Source organism: Piliocolobus tephrosceles, chromosome 12 (assembly GCF_002776525.5).
Source record: "Piliocolobus tephrosceles isolate RC106 chromosome 12, ASM277652v3, whole genome shotgun sequence".
Classification (NCBI taxonomy): domain Eukaryota; kingdom Metazoa; phylum Chordata; class Mammalia; order Primates; family Cercopithecidae; genus Piliocolobus; species Piliocolobus tephrosceles.
The window spans coordinates 79,916,644-79,939,961 of record NC_045445.1 but is presented as its reverse complement, the minus strand read 5'-3'; the positions used below and the strand labels follow the sequence as shown (position 1 = coordinate 79,939,961).

General features: G+C 37.7%; 1 protein-coding gene across 2 annotated transcripts in view; it reads left to right on the top strand.

Moving 5' to 3' along the window:
- Window positions 1-15,518: 15,518 nt before the first annotated feature.
- The window catches only part of CHIC1 (cysteine rich hydrophobic domain 1), a 116,213-nt gene continuing 108,413 nt past the window's right edge, over window positions 15,519-23,318 (top strand). For both annotated transcript variants that reach the window (XM_023202061.2, XM_023202060.2), the window contains exon 1: window positions 15,519-16,224. In XM_023202061.2, the coding sequence (XP_023057829.1) occupies window positions 15,926-16,224 (299 nt within the window). In that variant the 5' untranslated portion in view covers window positions 15,519-15,925. The remainder of the gene's footprint in view (window positions 16,225-23,318) is intronic.

The following is a 23,318-nucleotide window of genomic DNA, read 5'->3' as shown; positions in this document are numbered from 1 at the left end:
ACAAAGCTGGAGGCATCATGCTACCTGACTTCAAACTATACAACAAGGCTACAGTAACCAAAACAACATGGTACTGGTACCAAAACAGAGATATAGACCAATGGAACAGAACAGAGCCCTCAGAAATAATACCACACATCTACAGCCATGTGATCTTTGACAAACCTGACAAAAACAAGTAATGGAGAAAGGATTCCCTATTTAATAAAAGGTGCTAGGAAAATTGGCTAGCCATAAGTAGAAAGCTGAAAGTGGGTCCTTTCCTTACTCCTTATACGAAAATTAATTCAAGATGGATTAGAGACTTAAATGTTAGACCTAAAACCATAAAAACCCTAGAAGAAAACCTAGAAAATACCATTCAGGACATAGGCATGGGCAAGGACTTCACGTCTAAAACACCAAAAGCAATGGCAACAAAAGCCAAAATTGACAAATGGGATCTCATTAAACTAAAGAGCACCTGCACAGCAAAAGAAACTACCATCAGAGTGAACAGGCAACCTACAGAATGGGAGAAAATTTTTGCAATCTACTCATCTGACAAAGGGCTAATATCCAGAACCTACAAAGAACTCAAACAAATTTACAAGAAAAAAAGTAAACAACCCCATCAAAAAGTGGGCAAAGGATATGAACAGATACTTCTCAAAAGAAGACATTCATACAGCCAACAGACACATGAAAAAATGCTCATCATCACTCGTCATCAGAGAAATGCAAATCAAAACCACAATGAGATACCATCTCACACCAGTTAGAATGGCAATCATTAAAAAATCAGGAAACAACAGGTGCTGGAGAGGATGCGGAGAAATAGGAACACTTTTATACTGTTGGTGGGACTGTAAACTAGTTCAACCATTGTGGAAAACAGTTTGGCGATTCCTCAAGGATCTAGAACTAGAAATACCATTTGACCCAGCCATCCCATTACTGAGGATATACCAAAAGGATTATGAATCATGCTGCTATAAAGACACATGCACACGTATGTTTATTGCAGCACTATTCCCAATAGCAAAGACTTGGAATCAACCCAAATGTCCATCAGTGACAGACTGGATTAAGAAAATGTGGCACATATACACCATGGAATACTATGCAGTCATAAAAAAGGATGAGTTTGTGTCCTTTGTAGGGCAGCTGGAAACCATCATTCTCAGCAAACTATCGCAAGAACAGAGAACCAAACACCGCATGTTCTCACTCATAGGTGGGAACTAAACAATGAGATCACTTGGACACAGGAAGGGGAACATCACACACCGGGGCCTATTGTGGGGAGGGGATAGTGGGGAGGGATAGCATTAGGAGATATACCTAATGTAAATGACGAGTTAATCGGTACAGCACACCAACATGGCACATGTATACATATGTAACAAACCTGCACGTTGTGCATGTACCCTGGAACTTAAAGTATAATAATAATAACAATACATTTTTAATGTAAATGGGCTAAACGCCCCAATTAAAAGATACAGACTGGCACATTGCATAAAGTCAAGATCAATCAGCGTGCTGTTTTGAGGAGACCCATCTCATGTGCTAAGACACACATAGGCTGAAAATAAAGGGAGGGAGGAATATTTACCAAGCAAATGGAAAGCAAAAAAAATTAAAAAGCAGGGGTTGAAATCCTAGTCTCTGATAAAACAGATTTTAAACCAACAAAAATCAAAAGAGACAAAGAAGGACACACATAATAGTAAAGGGATCAGTGCAACAAGAAGAGCTAACTATCCTAAATATATATTCACCTAATACAGGAGCCCCCAGATTCATAAAGCAAGTTCTTAGAGAACTACAAAGAGACTCAGACTCTCACGCAATAATAGTGGGAGACTTTAACACCCCACTCTCAATATTAGACAGATCAACGAGACAAAATTAACAAGAATATTCAGGACTTGAACTCACCTCTGGACTAAGCAGACCTAACAGACATCTAAAAATCTCCACCCCAAATCAACAGACTATACATTATTCTCAGAACATCATGGCACTTATTCTAAAATTGACAACATAAATGGAAGTAAAACACTACTCAGCAAATGCCAAATAACGGAAATCATGACAAACAGTCTCTAAGACCACAGGGCAATCAAATTAAAACTCAGGATGAAGAAACTCACTAAAAACCACACAACTACATGGAAACTGAACAACCTGCTCCTGAATGATTACTGGGTAAATAATGAAATGAAGGCAGAAATAAAGACGTTCTTTGAAACCAATGAGGACAAAGACACAATGTACCAGAATCTCTGGGAGACATTTAAACGGTGTTTAGATGGACATTTATAATATTAAATGCCCACAAAAGAAATCAGGAAAGATCTAAAATTGACATCCTAATATCACAATTAAATGAACTAGAGAAGTAAGAGCAAACAAATTCAAGAGCTGGAAGAAGACAAGAAATAACTAAGATCAGAACAGAACTGAGGGAGATAGCAACATGAAAAACCCTTCAAAAAATCAATTAATCCAGGAGCTGATTTTTTGAAATGCTCAACAAAATAGATAGACCACTAGTCAGACTAATAAAGAAGAAAAGAGAAAATAATCAAATAGATGATTAAAAAATGATAAAGGGGATATCACCACAGATCCCACAGAAATAAAACTACCATGAGAGAATACTATAAACACCTCTATGCAAATAAACTAGAAAATCTAGAAGAAATGGATAAATTCCTGGGACACCCTCCCAAGTCTAAACCAGAAAGAAGTTAAGTCCCTGAATAGACCAATAACAAGTTCTGAAATTGAGGCAGTAATTAATAGCCTACCAATGAAAAAATGTCCAGAACCAGACAGATTCACAGTCAAATTCTACCAGAGCTACAAAGAGGAGCTGGCACCATTCCTTCTCAAACTATTTCAAACAATAGAAAAAGAGGGACTCCTCCCTAACTCATTTTATGAGGCCAGCATCATCCTGATACCAAACCTGGCAGAGACACAACTAAAAAGAAAAATTTCAGGCCAATATCCCTGATGAACATCGATGTGAAAATCCTCAATAGAATACTGGCAAACTGAATCCAGCAGAAAATCAAAAAGTTTATCCACCATGGTCAAGTCGGCTTCATTCCTGGGATGAAAGGCTGGTTCAACATACATTAATCAATAAAAGTAATCCATCACATAAACAGAACCAATGACAAAAACCACATGATTATCTCAATAGATGCAGAAAAGGCCTTAGATGAAATTCAACAGCCCTACATGCTAAAAACTCTCAATAAACTAGGTATTGATGGAATGTTTCTCAAAATAATAAGAGTTATTTATGACAAACCCACAGCCAATATCATACTGAATGGGCAAATCGGAAATCATTCCCTATGAAAACTGGCACAAAACAAGGATGCCCTCTCTCACCACTCCTATTCAACAGAATATCGGAAGTTCTGTCCAGGACAATCAGGCAATAGAAAGAAATAAAAGGTATACAAAGAGGAAGACAGGAAGTTAAATTGTCTCTCTTTGCAGATGGCATGACTGTATATTTAGAAAACCCCACCATCTCAGCCCCAAATCTCCTCAAGTTGATAAGCAACTTCAGCAAATCTCAGAATAAAAAAATCATTGTGGAAAAAGCACAAGCGTTCCTATACACCAATAATAGACAAACAGAGAGCCAAATCATGAGTGAACTCCCATTCACAATTGCTACAAAGAGAATAAAATACATAGGAATACAACTTATATGGGATGTGAAGGACATCTTCAAGAACTACAAACCACTGCTCAAGGAAATATGAGACAACACAAATAAATGGAAAGACACTCCATATTCATGGATAGGAAGAATCAACATCCAGAAAATGCCCATACTAATCTAAAGTAATTCACAGATTCAATGCTTTCCCCATCAAGCTAGCATTGACTTTCTTCGCAGAATTGGAAAAAAGTTCTTTAAACTTCATATGGAACTGAAAGAGAGCCCGTATAGCCAAGACAATCCTAAGCAAAAAGAACAAAGCTGGAGGCATCAAGCTACCTGACTTCAAACTAAACTACAAGGCTACAGTAACCAAAACAGCATGACACTGGTACCAAAACAGATATATAGAACAATGGAACAGAACAGAGGCTTCAGACATAAAACCATACATCTACAACCATCTGATCTTTGACAAACCTGACAAAAACAAACTATGGGGAAAGGATTCCCTATTTATTAAGTGGTGTTAAGAAAACTGGCTAGCCATACATAGAAAACTGAAAATGGACTCCTTCCTTACACCTTACATAAAAATTAATTAAAGATGAATTAAAGACTTAAACGTAAGACCTAAAAACACAAAAATTCTAGAAGAAAACCTAGGCAATACCATTCAGCACATAGGTGTAAGCAAAGACTTCATGTCTAAAACACGAAAAGCAATGGCAACAAAAGTCAAAATTGACAAATGAGATCTAATTAAACTAAAGAGCTTCTGCACAGCAAGAGAAACTATCATCAGAATTAACAGGCAACCTACAGAATGACAGAAAATTTTTGCAATCTATCCCTCTGACAATGGGCTAATATGCAGAATCTACAAATAAACAAATTTACAAGAAAAAAACAAACAACCCCATCAAACAGTGGAATAAGGATATGAACAGACACTTCTCAAAAGAAGACATTTATACAGACAGCAAACATATGCAAAAAAGCTCATCATCACTGGTCACTAGAGAAATGCAAATTAAAACCACAACAAGATACCATCCCATGCCATTTAGAATGGCAATCACTAAAAAGTCAGAAAACAACAGAGGCTGGAGTGGATGTGGAGAAATAGGAATGCTTTTACACCACTGGTGGGAGTGTAAATTAGTTCAACCATTGTGGAAGACAGTGTGGCGAATCCTCAAGGATGTAGAACCAGATATACCATTTGACCCAGCAATCTCATTACTGGGTATATACCCAAAGGATTATAAATCATTCTACTATAAAGACACATGGACATGAATGTTTACTGTAGCACTATTCATAATAGCAAAGACTTGGAACCAACCCAAATGTCGATGAATGATAATCTGGATAAAGAAAATGTGGCACATACACACCATGGAATACTATGCAGCCATAAAAAAGAATGACTTCATGTCCTTTGCCAGGACATGGATAAAGCTGAAAACCATTATTCTCAGCAAACTAACACAAAAACAGAAAACCAAACACCACATGTTTTCATTCATAAGTGGGAGTTCAATGATGAGAACACATGGACACAGGGAAGGGAACATCACACACCAGGGCCTGTCAGGGGTAGGGGGTTAGGGGAGGGATAGCATTAGGAGAAATACCTAATGTAGGTGATGGGTTGATATGTGCAGCAAACTACCATGACACATGTATTCCTACGTAACAAAACTGCATGTTGTACACATGTGCCCCAGAACTTAAAGTTAAGTATAAGAAAAAAAGATACTCCTTGAGAAGAGCAACACTAACACTCATAATCGGCAGATTCAACAAGGTTGAAATGGAGAAAAAAGTGTTAAGGGCAGCCAGAGAAAGGTTGGGTTACCCACAAAGGGAAGCCCATCAGACTAACGGCAGATCTCTCTGCAGAAACCCTACCAGCCAGAAAAGAGTGGGGTCAATATTTAACGTTTTTAAAGAAAAGAATATTCAACCCAGAATTTCATATCCAGCCCTACTAAACTTCATAAGCAAAGGAGAAATAAAATCCTTTCCAGACAAGCAAATGCTGAGGTAATTTGTCACCACCAGGCCTGCCTTACAAGATCTTTTGAAGGAAGCAATAAATATGGAAAGGAAAATCTGGTAGCAGCCACTGCAAAAGCACACCAAAATATAAAGACCAATGACACTATGTAAAAACTGCATCAACTAGTGAGCAAAATAACCAGGTAGGATCATGATAACAGAATCAAATTCACACATAACAACATTAATCTTCTATGTAAATGGGTGAAATGCCCCAATGAAAAGACATGGACTGGCAAATTGGATAAAGAGTCAAGACCCATTGGTGTGCTGTATTCAGGAGACACATCTCACATGCAATGAGAAACATAGGCTCAAAATAAAGGGATGGTGGAATATTTACCAAAAAAATTGAAAAAAAAAAAAGCAGGTGTTGCAATCCTAGTTCCTGATAAAACAGACTTTAAACTAACAAAAATCAAAGACAAAGAAGGGCATTAAATAATGGTAAAGTGATCAATGCAACAAGAAGAGCTAAGTATCCTAAATGTCTATGCAGCTAATACAGTAGCATCCAGATTCATAAAACTAGTTCTTAGAGACCTTCAAAGAAACTTAGACTCCCACACAATAATAGTGGGAGACATTAACTCTCCACTGTCAATATTAGACAGATCAATGAGACAGAAAATTGACAAGAATGTTCAGGACTTGAACTCAGCTCTAGACCAAGCAGAACTAATAGACATCTACAGAACTGTCCACTCCAAATCAATGGAATATACATTCTTTTCAGTGCCACACAGCACTTATTCTAAACTCAACCACATAATCAGTAGTAACACACTCCTCAGCAAATACAAAAGAGCAGAAATCATAGCAAACAGTCTCTCAGACCCTAATCAAATCAGAACTCAGGATTAAGAAACTCACTCAACACTGCACGACTACATAAAAATTGAACCACCTGCTCCTGAAGGACTGCTGGACAAATAACAAAATCATGGCAGATATCAAAAAGTTCTTTGAAACCAATGAGAACAAAGAGACAACATACCAGAATCTCTGGGACACAGCTAAAGCAGTTTAAAAGGGAAATGTATACACTACATGCCCACATCAGAAAGCTGTAAAGATCTAAAATGGACACCCTAACATCACAATTAAAAGAACTAGAGAAGCAAGAGCAAACAAATTCAAATGCTAACAGAAGACAAGAAATAACTAAGATCAGAGATGAACTGAAGAAGATAAAGACATGAAAAATGCTTCAAAAAAAAATCAATGAATCCAGGCACTGGTTTTTTGAAAATATTGACAAAATACATAGACTGCTAGTTAGACCAATAAAGAAGAAAAGAGAGAAGAATCAAATAGATACAATAAAAAATGATAAAGGGGATATCACCAGTGACCCCACGGAAATACAAACCAACATCAGAGGATACTATAAACACCTCTATGCAAATAGACTAGAAAATTGAGAAGAAATGGATAAATTCCTGGACACATACACCCTCCCATGACTAAACCAGAAAGAAGTGGAAACCAGGAATTCCACTTCTTCCTGGTTTCATATGGAACCAAAAAAAAAAAAAAAAAAAAAAATTGAGGCAGTAATTAATAGCCTACCAACCAAAAAAAAGCTCAGGAACAGATGGAATCACACCGAATTCTACCAGAGGTACAAAGAGGAGCTGGTACCATTCTTTCTGAAACAATTCCAAACAATGGAAAAATAGGGACTCCTCTTTAATTCATTTTATGAGGCCCGCATTATCCTGACACCAAAACCTGGCAGAAACACAACAAAAAAAGAAAATTTCAGGCCACTATCCCCTATGAACATTGAAGTGAAATCCTCAATAAAATACTGGCAAACTGAATACAGCAGCATATCAAAAAGCTTATCTACCACAATCAAGTTGGCTTCATCCCTGGGATGCAAGGCTGATTTAACATACCCAAATAAATAAACATAATCCATCATGTAAATAGAACCAATGACAAAAACCATGTGAATATCTCAATAGATTCAGTAAAGGCCTTCAATAAAATTAAACATCCCTTCATGCTAAAAACTCTCCATAAACAAGGTATTGATGGAACATATCTCAAAATAATAAGAGCTACTTATGAAAAATCCATAACCAATATCATACTGAATGAGCAAAAGCAGCAAGCATTCCCTTTGAAAACTGGCACAAGACAAGGATACCCTCTCTCACCACTCCTATTTAACATAATATTTGAAGTTCTGGCCAGGGCAATCAGGCAAGAGAAAGAAATAAGGGATATTCAAATAGTAAGAGAGGAAGTCAAACTGTCTGCTTGCAGATGGCATGATTGTATATTTAGAAACCCCATTGTCTAAGCCCAAAAACTCCTTAAGCTGATAAGCAACTTCAGCAAAGTCTCAGGATATAAAAATCAATGTGGAAAAATCACAAGCATTCCTACATACCAACAATAGACAAGCAGAGAGCCAAATCATGAGTGAACTCCCATTCACAATTGCTACAAAAAGAATAAAATACCTAGGAATACAACTTACAAGGGATGTGAAGGGCCCCTTAAAACAGAACTACATGGCACTGCTCAAGGAAATAAGAGACAACACAAACAAATGGAAAAACATTCCATGCTCATGGATAGGAAGAATCAATATCATGAAAATGCCATACTGTGCAAAGGAATTTATAGATTCAAGGCTATTCCCATCAAACTACTACTGACAATATGAAAAAGCTACATTAAATTTCATATGGAACCAAAAAGAAGCCCATACAGCCAAGACAATACTAAGCAAAAAGAACAAAGCTGGAGGCATCACGCTACCTGACTTCAAACTATACTACAAGCCTGCAGTAAACAAAACAGCATGGTACTGGTACCAAAACAGATATATAGATTAATTGAACATAACAGACACCTCAGAAATAACATCACACATCTACAACCATCTGATACTCAATAAACCTGACAAAAACAAGTAATGGGGAAAGGGTTCCCTATTAAATAATGGTGCTGAAATAACTGGCTAGCCATATGCAGAAAATAGAAACTGGGCACCTTCCTTACACCTTATACAAAAATTAAGATGGATTAAATACTTAAATATAAAACCCAAAACCATAAATATCCTGGAAGAAACCTAGGCAATACCATTCAGGACACATGCATGGGCAATTTTAGACTTCATGACTAAAACCCCAAAACCAATTTCAACAAAAGCCAAAATTGACAAATGGAATCTAATTAAACTATAGAGCTTCTGCATAGCAAAGAAACTATCATCAGAGTGAACAGGCAACCTACAGAATGGGAGAAAATTTTTGCAATCTAACCATCTGACACAGGTCTAATATCCAGAATTTACAAGTAACTTACACAAATTTACAAGGAAAAAAAACAAACACCACCATCAAAAAGTGAGTGCTGGGTATGAGCAGACACTTCTCAAAAGAAGACATTCATGTGGCCAACATATGAAGAAAAACAGTGATGTTGCCACAAAGAGTGTTTTGTCAGTCTTATGATCTCTAGTTCAATGTTAATGCTGGTCAGCAGTGCCTAATCTTCAAAATGATGGGGTGTAATGAGGCATGTCTGACCTCCCTTTCTGTCATTGTTGGTCAGTTTCTCAGGTTTCTCTGGGGTCCCCTTGACCAAGAGATGGTCTGTTCAGTGGATTGGGGGACTTAGGATTTTATCCTTGGTTTATATGAATGAAATAGAAAAATCTATGGCTAGGTAGTACAAGTAAAAAAAAAAAAAAGAGAACACAAAATTACTAAATTTATAATGAACAAGGGGACATCACCATCCACTAATCTTACGGAATTTTTTAACAAATTACAAGAAAAACTATAAAACATTTTAGGCCAACTAATTAGACAATTTATATGAAACAAATTCCTAGAAAGACAAAAATACTGAAACTGACTTAAGAAGAAAGAAAATCTCAATAGAACTATTACAAGTAAAAATAATAAATTAGTAATAAAAACACCCCCACAATAAAAAGCCCAGGCCTGCTGAATTCTATCAAATGTTTAAAGAAGAAAAATAACAATACTACACAGTTTCTCCCAGGAAATGGAGAAAACAGGGAAAGTCCTCAGTCTGATAACAAAGCCAAACCAACATCATAAGGAAAAAAATATATAGACCAATTAGAATTTATTCCAGAATTTTGCAAAACAATATGCAACTTCAACATTGTAAAGTTGATGACATTCTCAAATTGATCTACAGATGCAAAGCAATTCCTATCAAAATTCCAGCTGGTTTTTTAAAAAGAAACTGATGACATGACCCTAAAACTTATATGAAAGTGCAAAGACTCAGGATAGCCAAAATAATATTGAAAAAGAGCAAATGTGATGGACTTAAATGTCCCAATTAAAACCTTCCTATAAAGTTACAATATTCAAGATGATTTGGTGCTGGCATGAAGATAGGCATAGAGAAAAAAATTGACTAGAATTAAGAGTCCCAAAATAAACCCAAATATTAATGGTCAATTAATTTTCAACAAAGATATTGAAGCAGCCTCATTGAATGGGGCGACACCTCACGTTCTTGATCTCACGGCCACAGTGATCAAGGATGCAGACATATACAAAGGATGAGGTTTAGAGCAGAATTGTAATAGGAGAAAGAAATTTGCCTGCCACAGAGAGGGTTCCCAGATAAATGGATTGCCAATGTGCAGTGAAATGCAAGGGTTTTTATAGATGAGCTAGTTGGGAGGCAGTACCTGATCGACATAGGACCTGAAAAACCCGTTAGGACCATACGTGCCATCTGCATAGGGTGCAAATCTCTGGCAGCCCTAACCCCAATCTTTTATTATGCAGTTGGGTCCTCTGCCTGAGCTACTCCATGTTGCTTATTTCTTTCTTACTCTGCACATTCTAACAAAAAAAGGGAAAGTGGAGACCCCATGGTGGACATGCCTGGCCCCAGGTAGCCCTTTCTATAGGTACAGCTGCTGGCATCCCCTGTGCAAGCTTCCAGCTTCTATGTTTGCAGCACGATCTTCCAGACTTCCCTTTGTTAGAAAAGAAGTGTTTTCTGGCCAGGTGCTCACGCCTGTAATCCCAGCACTTTGGGAGACTGAGGCGGGTGGATCACGAGGTCAGGAGTTCAAGACCAGCCTGGCCAAGATGGTGAAACCCCATCTCTACTAAAAAACTACAAAAATTAGCCAGGCGTGGTGGCAGGTGCCTGTAATCCCAGCTACTTGGGAGGCTGATGCAGAATAATTGCTTGAACCCGGACAGCAGAGGTTGCAGTGAGCCGAGATTGCACCACTGCACTCCAGCCTGGGCAACAGAGAGAGACTCTGTCTCAAAAAAAAAAAAAAAAAAAAAAAAGTGATTTCTTGGGCTGCTTTTTGTTGGAAAAGAAGTTCTGCTGAGGACACTCTTTTGCCTTATTTGCCTAAATAATTTATTTCTATCTCCTGTATCAATATCAAGGCAATTCAATGAAAACAGGACTGTCTTCAGTAAATGGTGCTAGAATAATTTCATAACCACAATGCAAAAATATAAATTTAGACCCTTACTTAATACCATACACAAAAAATTGATTAAGAATGAATCACAGACCTGAATGTTAGAGTTAAAACAATAAAACTCGGCCAGGACTAGTGGCTCACACCTGTAATCCCAGCACTTTGGGAGGCCGAGGCAGGCGGCATGAGGTCAGGAGATTGAGACCATCCTGGCTAACATGGTGAAACCCCGTCTCTACTAAAAATACAAAAAAAAATTTAGCCAGGTGTGGTGGCAGGCACCTGTAGTCTCAGCTACTTGGGAGGCTGAGGCAGGAGAACGGTGTGAACCCAGGAGGCAGAGCTTTGCAGTGAGCCAAGATTGTGCCACTGCACACCAGCCTGGGCAACAGAGTGAGACCCCAGCTCAAAAAAAAAAAAAAAAAAAAAGCAATAAAACTCTTAGAAGAAAACATAAGAGCAAATATTTCTGATAATGGGTTAGCCAAAAATTTCTTAGGTATGTCATCAGAAGCATAAGTGATTAAAAATTGATGAATTGATCAAAACTTTTCCATTCTAAAGATATCATTAACCATGAGAAAAGGCAAGCCAAAGACTGGGACAAAATAGTCGTACATTATATATGTAATAAAGGACTTCTATCTAGGATGCATAAAGAACATTTATAAATCCATAAGAAGACAAATAGCCCAATTTTTTAAAGGACAAAAAAGCTGTACACAATTTTTTAATAGCAGTTTATTCATAACATCTGAAACGTGAGAACAACACATGCCTTTCAGTGGGTGAATAGCTAAACAAACTGGTAAATCTATACTGTGGAGTATTACATAGCAATAAAAATAACCACTGATACACACAATAACCTGGGTGATTCTCAGTATAAGTATGCTGAGAGAAAAAAATCTAAGCCCCCAAACTTACATATAGTATGACACAGTTTACATAATGTAAGGAGGAGGATAAGAAGTATTATGAAAATATAACAGGAGAGATCTTCATGGTGATGTAATTATTCTGTATCTTGACTGTAGTGATGGTCATAAGAACCTATACCTCTGATAATATTGCACAGAACTAAATGGACACACACACAGACACAAATGAGTACATCTATGATGGAAAATCTGAATAAAACAGACGGATTGTATCAATGTCAATTTTGTGGTTGTTAAATCTGCATAACAATAGTTATGCAAGATGTTGCTATTGGGGGATAGTAAGTAAAGCGTAAACAGGATCTCTCTGTATTATTTTTTATACCTACACATGAATCTACAAGTATCTCAAAAAGAACTTTATTTTAAAATGGGGCTAAAGATTTGGGTAGACATTTCATCAAAGAGGCTATACAAATAGAAAACAGGTACATGAAAAGATGTTCATCGCTAATCATTAGGGAAATGCAAAGTAAAACCATGATGCACACCCATAAGAACAGTTATAATAAAAAAAAAGACAATAACAAGTGTTGGAGAGGATGTGGAAAAAGTGGAGCTCTCCCGCATTGCTTGTGGGAATGTAAATTGATGAAGTCACTTTGGAAAAACAGCTTGGCAGTGTCTTAATAAGTTCAACATCATCGTAGCATATGACTCGGGAATTCCATTCATAGGTTATCTATACAAGAGAAATTAAAACCTATGTTCAAACAGAAGCATGTGTGCAAATGTTTATAGCAGTATTTTCATAACATCCAAAATGTGGCAGCAACCCATATGTCATCAACTGGTAAGCAGATAAACAAAATACGATTTACCCCAACAATGGAATGTTATTCATCAGTTAAAAGGAATAAAGTACTGATACATGAAACAACATTGACGAACCACAAAAACATATGCTAAGAAGCTAGACACAAAGATCACTTAGTGTATGATCCCATTTATTTAAATGTCCATTAAACAAATCTGTAGAAAAGAAAGTAGATGAATGCTTACCAAGTGTTGGGGATGAATGGGGAATGGCTGAAAAATGGGACAGAGATTTCTTTTGGGGATAATGTAAATATTTTAAACTAGTTTGTAGTGACAGTTGCACAACTCTGTAACTAAAACCAATGAATTGAATGCTTTGATAAATAAATAAAATAAAGCTGTCTTTAAAAGGTTACAATTCTTTTCAGCTGTTAAGGTTGAAACCTCTTAGATGGTTAATGATCTCATGCCTCAGTTCCCTATTAATTATATGGGAGAAATACCCCCATACCCTGCTTAGCAAGTTAGGCATAATGTTACACAACCTGCTTTCTTTTCCATCTACTCCTCGATTTACTATTCTTAATACTAAGGTATCATTCAGGAACCATGGTGTTTCTCGTGTTTACTGACAATGGATAAACAAAATGTATTTTTCTTCAGCTTGCTTAATTCCAAATTCTCCTATAGCTAAGCAAAACAAATGACCTTTGGAATCACATATGACTTTTGATCACAATATATAAGCCAGAAAACAGATGGACAGATTTGACTACCTTGTGCGTTTAGCCAAGTATAGCACTTCCCTGAACTGTTTGGTCCTTTTGACATCTGACTAAATACGAGGGGCCTCTTTCTATTTTAACAGATTTTCCCCATCCCTTTCCTTCCTTCTCATTCTCCATGGCCATAATTTCTCCACTTTTACCATAGTTCCAATATCTTACTTGCACTTATTAGAGTCCACCCCCTACTCCTTTCCCTTTCTGTCCTTCAAATAGCCTTTCCTAGCCTAATCTTGAGTGTGAGGAGAAACTATCATTTAAGTAGTAGTCGGTGAAATACTTTTCCCTCTATACACAGACTTAGTGGACCTTTGTGGATAAGATATTTGGAAAAATTTTAAATGTCGTTTACAGTTTTTTGTTTTTTGTTTTTTTTTTTTTTTTTTTTTTTTGCTTCTTGAAAGAAAAGGACTGTTGCAGAGTATTAATTTTGATCTTAACTCTGACACATTTATTAACATCCAAAAAAAGCAAAGATAAATGATACATATCTTGCCAGAAGGCTACTACAAAATATTTTAAGGTTCCATCTTCTATAATTCCTGGCTAGTAGATACAATCTTCTAAAGGACAAAAAGTTATAATTTGTTGCTTATTGATAGTGTTATGACTTATTTTTAAAGTTCCCTAAATAATCCAACTGTTAAATAAAAATGGGCTTTTCATTTTAATAACACATACTCCTTGATGATAGTGGTTTGATTCATTTCTCTTACAGAACTAATTTCTTCCTACTTCACACACATTAAATACTTTGTTTATACTGATAATATCATGCTCATCCTAAATTAAAGTTTGACTATGTCTGTTTCCCCAGAGACACACCATGTGATTGGGATACAGCTGTAGTGTAGCAGAAAGAGCAGTGAAGCCGGTATTAGAATGCTTGGATTACAGTGTTTGTTCTGTTACTTAGCAGCTGTGTGACTTTACTGTCTTAATGATATGGAGTTTTGTGCTGCTTCCAAGTATGAAACAGTTTGGCACACTATTTAGAAACGCAAAATATATGATCTCCACAACATTTTAGCGAGTGTAAAGAAGATAGGATAGACTATTTAAAATGGAAAATTGTGGACAAAAGGTCACCATATACCTGAATAAATTACTTAACTTCTGAGACCCACTTTTGTCATGTAATAAAATAGATATAATGATACCTACCTCTCAGGATTAAGGGTTAACTGAAATATTGTACATGAGGGTCTAGCTCAGTGCCTGGAAAATGGATGATGTTAATTAAGGTTTCCTTAGGTTAGAATGCTCCTTTCACTCCCTCCATCTGCCCCCTCCCCCAAAAAACACTCCAAAATTCAAACATGCATATTCTGATTCATCTTTTAAGGAAGAGCCCAAGAGGCACCACTCTACAAAATCTTTCCAAATAACTTCAGGCAGTACAGCCCTTTGGTTAAGAGTACTGGGCTTTTGGAATCAGAAGAGACCACCAAATTAAAAATCAGGTCTGCCATTTAGTAGCTCCCTGACACTGGACAAATTACTTATTTTCTCCGCAGCTAGATTTCCCATCTGTAAAATAAAATCATCATGATACATACCTCATAGGGTTGTGGAGGATTCAATGAGATATACATACAGAGCACTTAGCACAGTCCCTGACTTAAGTCCTCCGTTAAGTATTACATAGTAGAAATAGTAAAAAGTTTCCTCTTAAGTAAAATGCTAATAAAAGTGCTTACCCTGCCTCCCAAGATTGTGACAAAGTTATGACGCAAGGCTTTTAAACTGTAATGCTGAACAAACGTAAGGGATTGGTATATACCTTGAGATATTTTGGATAAAGTTCTAATCTTACTTTTATACAATATGCTTTCCCTCACCCGCCTGCAGTGGGGTTAATAATGCCCAGCATTAACTAATAGGAAATCAAATCAGAAGATACCCAGAACACAAGTAGCTGATGCTCAGAGAGCAGTATTAAGGCGAGCACCCGCAGACCGGACCTGGATGATTCTCTGGAGTTCACCTCTAGCGGCCCCCTCCCCTTGGAGCCGCGCAAGCGTACACTGACTTTGCTCCTCTCTAGTGCCCCCGCCTCCAACAGCCGCCCCCCCGCACCCCCTCCCCGTCTGCCCAACACGCAGGCGCGTCTCCTCAAATCCTGTCCCTACACCCCTCCTCTTTCTCTTCATTTCGTTCCCCCTCCTCTTGCAGCACCTCAGCAGGTTCAAACTCTTCTCCGGGAGAGTGGCGGCGATCGCGAGGTCACGTGATGAGCATCCTGCTGCCCAACATGGCGGAGTTCGACACCATCTCTGAACTGGAGGAGGAGGAAGAAGAAGCGGCAACGTCGTCGTCGTCGCCGTCGTCGTCGTCGTCTGTATCTGGACCCGACGATGACGAGGAGGATGAGGAGGAAGAGGGGGAGGAAGAGGAGGAGGAGGAGGAAGAAGAGGAGGAGGAGGAAGAGGAGGAGGAGGCGCCGCCCCCGCCTCGGGTAGTGAGCGAGGAGCATCTGCGGAGATATGCTCCCGACCCTGTATTAGTGCGGGGTGCCGGCCACATCACTGTGTAAGCGAGAGGGGGTCTTGGGACTTGAAGCCTGAGATTTGGCAACAGAGGAATGAGAAGTGATCGAGGGGCCTGTGGAGTGGGGGAGGGTTTACTGAGGCGTACAGTTAGGAAAGGACACCAGGTCTAAATGGGGAAACCATGGGTGGATACGTGTGAAGGAAGTGAGGTGAATGTAAATATGATGCACCAATGCCAGGTAAAGAGTGAGTATAGGAGAGGGAAGTTAGGGGTTTGGGAGCCAGAGCGATTGGAGTAGGGGTGAGTCTCCTTTCTTGTACGTATGCTGGCAAGTGAACAGTCTCTAAACTGCAGGATGTACCAGAGCGTTTTTTGCTGACAAGATTGATACTTTGTGGGAAACAGCAATTGCTGTGACATGTGACAAGAACTAGGCTTGCATTCTTCAAAACAGAAACATGATACATTTTGTGAATAATAATAGAATGTTCATTCACCCACATATTCATCCATCCATTCTTCCTATCTAATCCTTCCTTGTATATCACTCAATTAGAGGTTCAGGTTGAGAGGCAGCTATGGAAAGTAGAAAGAGAAACGGATTGAGTCCGGGCTCTTAGATGCTAGTCTCAGTTTTGCTTCTTACTGGCCCTGTGACCTTGGTCAGGTTGCTTTTTCTGATTTCTACGCCTTGATTTCTTCATCTCTAAAATGAAGGGTTTGGAGTAGATGGTTTCCAAAGCTTTTCAGTTGTGAGATAATTTACCTCCAAGGGATTTTGTATGCCCAAATATGAAACATACAGGCATTAAATATGTATATGGAAATTAGTACTTTGGGAGCTGAGCATGATTTCTTTAAAATTTATCCAGGGTGGTTTTTTTAAAAATTAAAATCTTGAGAAAAAGTTGAATATTTGAGAAAATAAAATGGGGAGGGACTTCATAACATAGCTACAGGGCAAAGATGTTGATGATTCTGTGAGCTTTAAAGAGTGCTTCCTCATTTTTATTTGCTTGGACCCTAACTGGAAGTTTGAGTACTGTGTCGTGTTCACTCTCTGAACTATGCTATCTTTTACTGCATTTTCAGAATAGGTTGCCTTTTGTTATTATGTCATGCTGCCTCTGATTTTGATGATGGCTCACCTAGTCCCTTTGACTTTCAATTGAGTTCATGTTATATAAAATCATGTATGTACTACCTCCCTTATATTAGTTTTAATTTTTAACATGTTGAGTTGTTGTTGTTTTTATTTTTTTGAGATGGAGTCTCGCTTTGTTGCCCAGGCTGGAGTGCAGTGGCATGATCTTGGCTCACTGCAGCCTCTGCTTCCCAGGTTCAAGCAATTCTCCTGCCTCAGCCTCCTGAGTAGCTGGGACTACAGGCATGACATGTTGTGTATTTTAATTGTAATATACTTTTGTAATCTTTGCATCAAATATATTAACAAATATTTTGAAATTGGGGAAGGGTTGGGGGAAGGTTTTAGAGCTACTTTTTCATTAGGAAATTTTAAGACAATTTTTCTTCGTCCAAGAATTTTGCAGATAGCCTGCAATGTTTAGATGCCAGCTTATTGCACTGTTTTACTTCCATTCCTTTTGTCACTAGGGAGACAATTTATTACTCGAACTAATTATGATGGCTGGTACCAAAGGTTACTTTTATGCAGATTATGTTACATGTCCCTTTAGTCCATGATTTTATACTCCAATATTCCACCTCCGCATTTGCAAAATTCATGCAAAGGAGAAGGAACAAGAAAATAAAATTAAAGTTACCTGAAATTTATTTGTGGTTCCATTCGACCCTGCACAGGTACTTTCCAATCTATTTTCTTCATTAGAAGAACACTGACACTTGCCATGCCCCAGGCCCTTGTGATGCGTATAACATCCTTCTAATTAGGAGCGTGCGGGTAGTACTGGTGGTATTCATTGACTGAAACCAAAACCTGAAAAGCAGCAAACCAGTACTAGACTCACTAACCAATGTATATACTTTGGAAACTTATTTAGTTTTATTGTATACATTCTTACACCTAGAAATCACATATGACATTAAATGTCTTGGGATTTGAAAGAGATTACATGTCTAGGAGAAAATTTAACTGGATCTGAGAAATGGGTCTTTGTATGGTGGTGAAGCCTTCCTTTTATCAGGTAAAGTAAAATCCTTATGAAATAGGTAATCTTATTCTGAGACTTCTAAAATCTTATTCTGATACTTCTAAAATATCAACTTCTGTTTATTTTTTTTTCTGGCATAGGAGTGTTAGAGTTGCCTTAAACTGTATACCCTATCTGAATGAAATATTTAATATTATCTCCCAGCCCTGATTTTTTCTCCGTTCTTTGTGCAGTCTTCTATTGTATAGAGCATTTTGTTTCTTCTCAAAGTTTAAAATTTGGAGCCATCACCTCAAACTCAGTATATTTTAAGCCCAACATCCCTCTCCACATTGCCCGTGCTTTCCATTTGTTTCATTTCTTTCCTTGATGCCACCGTTCTGATCTCCCAGGTAACATTCAAAACCTTTGAGTCATTTTGACTCTTCTTTCTCCTTGAATCGCCCTGTGTCAGTCTGCCCCAGGATTATGTCATCATAGTTTCTGAAATATCTCTTAGATTTTTCATTTTCTCATTCCTATTTGGCACCACTCTGGTTTGGGTTGCTATCATCTCCTGCTTGAATTATTGCCACGGTCTGCTGCCTCTCCCTACTCCAGTCCATCCTGTGTGCTTGTGCCAAACTAATTTTCTTAAAACACAGTCTAGTCATGTCACTTTCCTGCTGAAAACCTGCACTGGATCTTAATTAGCTCTGAGTTTCTGTGCCATCTTCCTTCAGTCTCAGAGTTCAAGGAGACCCTCCATGTGTCCAATGCTCACCTGTCCATTTGTGCCTTCCATACCTTTCTTTTCCAGCCTCCTCCCAGATCTTGCTCTACCAGGCCACCCATCTCTCCAATATTACCTCTCTACTGGCTCAACCTGTAACCATATTCAGTCTCTAATTTTTAAAAAACAAAATAAGACAAAAGCCTTCCTATGCCCGTGTTCCCTTTAGCTACTATCCAATCTCTCTTTCTTATCCTTCAAATTTCTAAAAAAAAGTAGCTACATTTACCTTATCTGTTTTATCTTTACCCGTCTCTGATCTGGATTCTGCTACCAAAACCACAGAGGAGCTATCCTTAATTAACATCACTGTGACCCTCTTGTTGCTAAATTAGTGGATATCTTTCATTCCCTATCCTACAGGTTCTCTCTGCTACATTTGATACTTACAATGATTTCTTCTTTTTTAGAAGCTTCTACTCCAGGATTCACAAACACACAGGCCTTCAGAGGCAAGGCAGGTCACAAAAAATAGTGCAGCATAAGGAGAGATGGGGCTTTAGTTGAACTGAAAGTTTTGTATCTCATCTAATGGTATTCAAATTCTAATTTAAGAAAAAACATTTTGCCAGCCAAAATAAATTCTAGAACTCCTTGGCCACTTCACTCTCCTGGTGTTCCTTTTACTTTTCTGGCAGTTTCTTACCTGTTCATTCATGGGCTTCTCTTCCTTCTTGACCTTTAAATACCAGCATTCTCTAGAGTTTTGTTCTCAGCCCACTACTCTTCTTATTCCCTACTCTCCCTAGATGGTCTCGTCTTACCTCTCATAGATTCAGTTATCTCATGGCTCCCAAATAGGGATTTCTTTACCAGACTCTGCATGGGCTCTTATTTGGGCTTCTTCACTCAGTAGCTTACTGTTATCTTAAATTTGACATAAACAAAAATCTCCCAACACCCCCCTCATATCCCCACCCCCAAATGCTCAAACTGGCTTTCCTATTTCTGTATTCACAACCTCAGTTGAAGGTACCTCCACCTATCCCATTAAAGCATGCTTAGTTCTCCCCACTCACACTTGCCACTGCTAAGCAGTTAGCAAATATCAACAATACATGGCTTAAGAATTTCTTTTTCTCCCTACCACCACTTTACTGATTCAGGACCCTTTCACTACCCTAGCTAGTCATCTTGCCTTCAACCTTGTCATCCTTACATCCATCCTCCAGCCTGCTGCTAGATTAAGACACAAAAAATACAGATCTAATCAAACCATTTTTGCTGCTTAAGATTATCTTGTGGTTTTTCCCTTCACCTGAGAATCTAAGCTCCATAACAGAGCATACAGAAATGGACTCTGTGTATCTGTCAGCCTAAACTTTTGCCATTTCCCTTACTGCTTGTATGTTCCTGTTCACAGCGTGCTGTTTATTTTTTTTATCTCATTGCCTCTGCTCAATCTGGGGCCTCCACCTAGAGTGCTAACATTCACTTCCCGTTTCCCTGACTCCCATTTCCCTGGCTCTCTATATGTCACCACCTTCTACAAGTCTTCTTTTTTTCCACTAAATTGTAAATTGCAATGACAAGAACAATTTCTGATTCCCTCTGAATCCTCAGTGCATAGCACAGTACCTGACAAGAGGTGAGTTGAATGAATATTGGTTCACTTTAGTAACACTCAGTGTGCCCAGATAGTACAAACTATACTATAGGCCCTCAACAAATACGTTAGTTGAATCCTGCTGTGGAGAGCACTTGTTTCTGAGCATAGATGTGTATGAATACAACAATATCACCAGTACTAGTATCACCAGTGATGGAGTTTATGGCATGAGCTTACCTCTGAAAGCTTTGTTAAGCTATTCCCTATGTGTCAGAGTATTATCTTAATGTTTTGGGTTTCTAGTTACCTTAAGAAGATATTAGTCTTTTAACATGAAATTCATTATAATTTCTTAAGAGGTAGAATGACGTAATCATACTACTTGTATTTCCAGTTCTGAGATGGTGATCATAAATGGATATTAGGAGATCTTTTTCCAAATTTTAAAAAATATGATTATATTAACTCTTACAGATTTGAGGCTATAGAAACAGAAATAATGAAATGTCTCTTGGAAGTGTTGTGCTTCAAAAATACTGTACATCTGAATAATATAACAGTATCACATTTCTTCTTGATATTTTTAGGATAAATATTTGGATCTAATGTATTGAAATACAGAAAAAAATATTCCATCACATGAGGTTGTTTTCCTTATAGACATTACCACCTTCTTTATATTACTCAAAATATATAGATATTTACCATTACACCTGCATAAAAATTAGTAGAGACAACATATTACTAATTCGCAGAGGCTCATAAAATTCTCATTAAAATTACAAAAGCTGAAGTTATTAGATTATAGAATTGACAAAGATGGCCAATTTTGCCAAAGTGCATTTCTCCAAAAACTTAGCACTACGAATATTGATACTTCTGAAATCAGGGAATGCAATGCCCTTTCTGTAACAGTTGTCTGAGAAATTACAGTGATGCATTGTTAATTTGTTTTTATGTAAGGTGAATTTTTTTAAGGTTTTAGGCTTTGAGAATATTGAAGCCATGGTAACTTGCCATTGTATAGTATGGGAAGACATTTTTCCCATATGAAATATTAAAGAGATTTAACTAGGATCGTTTAAAAATCTCCTTTTATTTTGTGGCATAGCCTTTTCCTTGGTGTAGCAAATAGAGTTCAGTGCACATGCTTCAGAATCAGTATTACTATAAGTGCATGGTTTTCTAGTGAAGTCATGTCTTATTGGCAGAATTTTACCACATTTTCTTAAACTGAGTACGTGAACTTTAATTTGTGCAAGATTTTGAAAGGCTGGTATATGGCCATTTTCAAATATGAAAAATGGTGAGAGGTATGGGGAGGGAGAGAAAAGGAAAGAGGAAGTGAGAGTATAGATCCTTTGCCTCGGTTTCCTTTACTTCAAAGAATTTGTCTAAGAAATTAAAATTATGGGCATTGAAGACTCTTGACAAAGAAAATACAATCATTGAGAACTACCAGCTGGGTCAGCTTCAAACGTACAATAGATTCTATATTTAATGAAGTTGATAAAATGATAGTGTGAGCACTTCCCAAGTGCCTGCTGAACCCCACATCTTGGCTAATATCTACCACGGATCAGTAATAAGTAGATAAGTTTGTCTAGCCTCTCTGGACTCATAATTCTTAACTTAATGGTTTGTTTATGAAACCCAGCTGAGGTGTTTATTCAGCAGCAGCCATTTCAACATTTCCTAGTAGCTGCTAAGTGAAATGTACCTAAAGTTATTTGAATTAAGTATTTTTTTAGTGTGCTGAGTCTATAACAGGGAAAGTTAAGGGAAAAAATGTCTTATAGGCAAGAGCAAGATTGCTGCTGCCTATTAGCCAAAACTATGAGAGTATCAAGCCTACTTTGCCTTTCTTCATACTTTTTATATGGATATATGTAGGTCATAAGGGAGTATTTTAAGAAATAAAGCAACACTTTAGTTACTATTTCTAATACATTTTTTACATTTTAGAAAAGGAAATCCCTTTATATATTGGAGAAGAAAGTTAGTAATGTGAATATAGCAAGTATTTCTCTAGAACTTGAGCACTGGGCTAAACACTGTGAAGAACACAGAGAAAACAAAGTATAGGCTTTGCTTTACGAAGCGAACAGGAAAATTGCCTTTAAGATAATGATATGGAGCAGCAAGGAATAAAAGAACATTTTGTTAACTGTTGAATTGTATAGTGCACATTAGAAGTGGCCGTGAGTATTTAGATAAAGCCATGGAGACTTCTATTCAAGATGATCCTGCTCTGAGGATGTGCTGCAATCTCCCATCCTTTGAAATGTATGTTCAATTTAATTAATCTGAGATTTGTATAAAGATTATAAAGCCGTGGCTCTTGTTTTCCAGTTCTGGAGTGATACTGTTTTTAAAGAAGGGTGATAAAAGCAGAAATGCCTATCTTTATAACACTCTCCAAGTTTTAATGGGGCTGAAAAACGTGGTCCAAAGCAATGTTCATTAAAAATTTCATTCTCTAAAAAAAAAGAAGGAATCCATGAAGGCTTGGACATTGAAGGCGTTACAGCAGGGGTTGGAACTTGAGTCTTGAAGGCTGAGTAGGACTTAGATTTAAACTTCGGAGGGGAAGCAAGGAGAACCACATGAGCAAGGACAAGAGCCAATGTAGCAGTGACAATGGAAAGGAAGGGATCATTATGAGAATGATTTCAAAGGA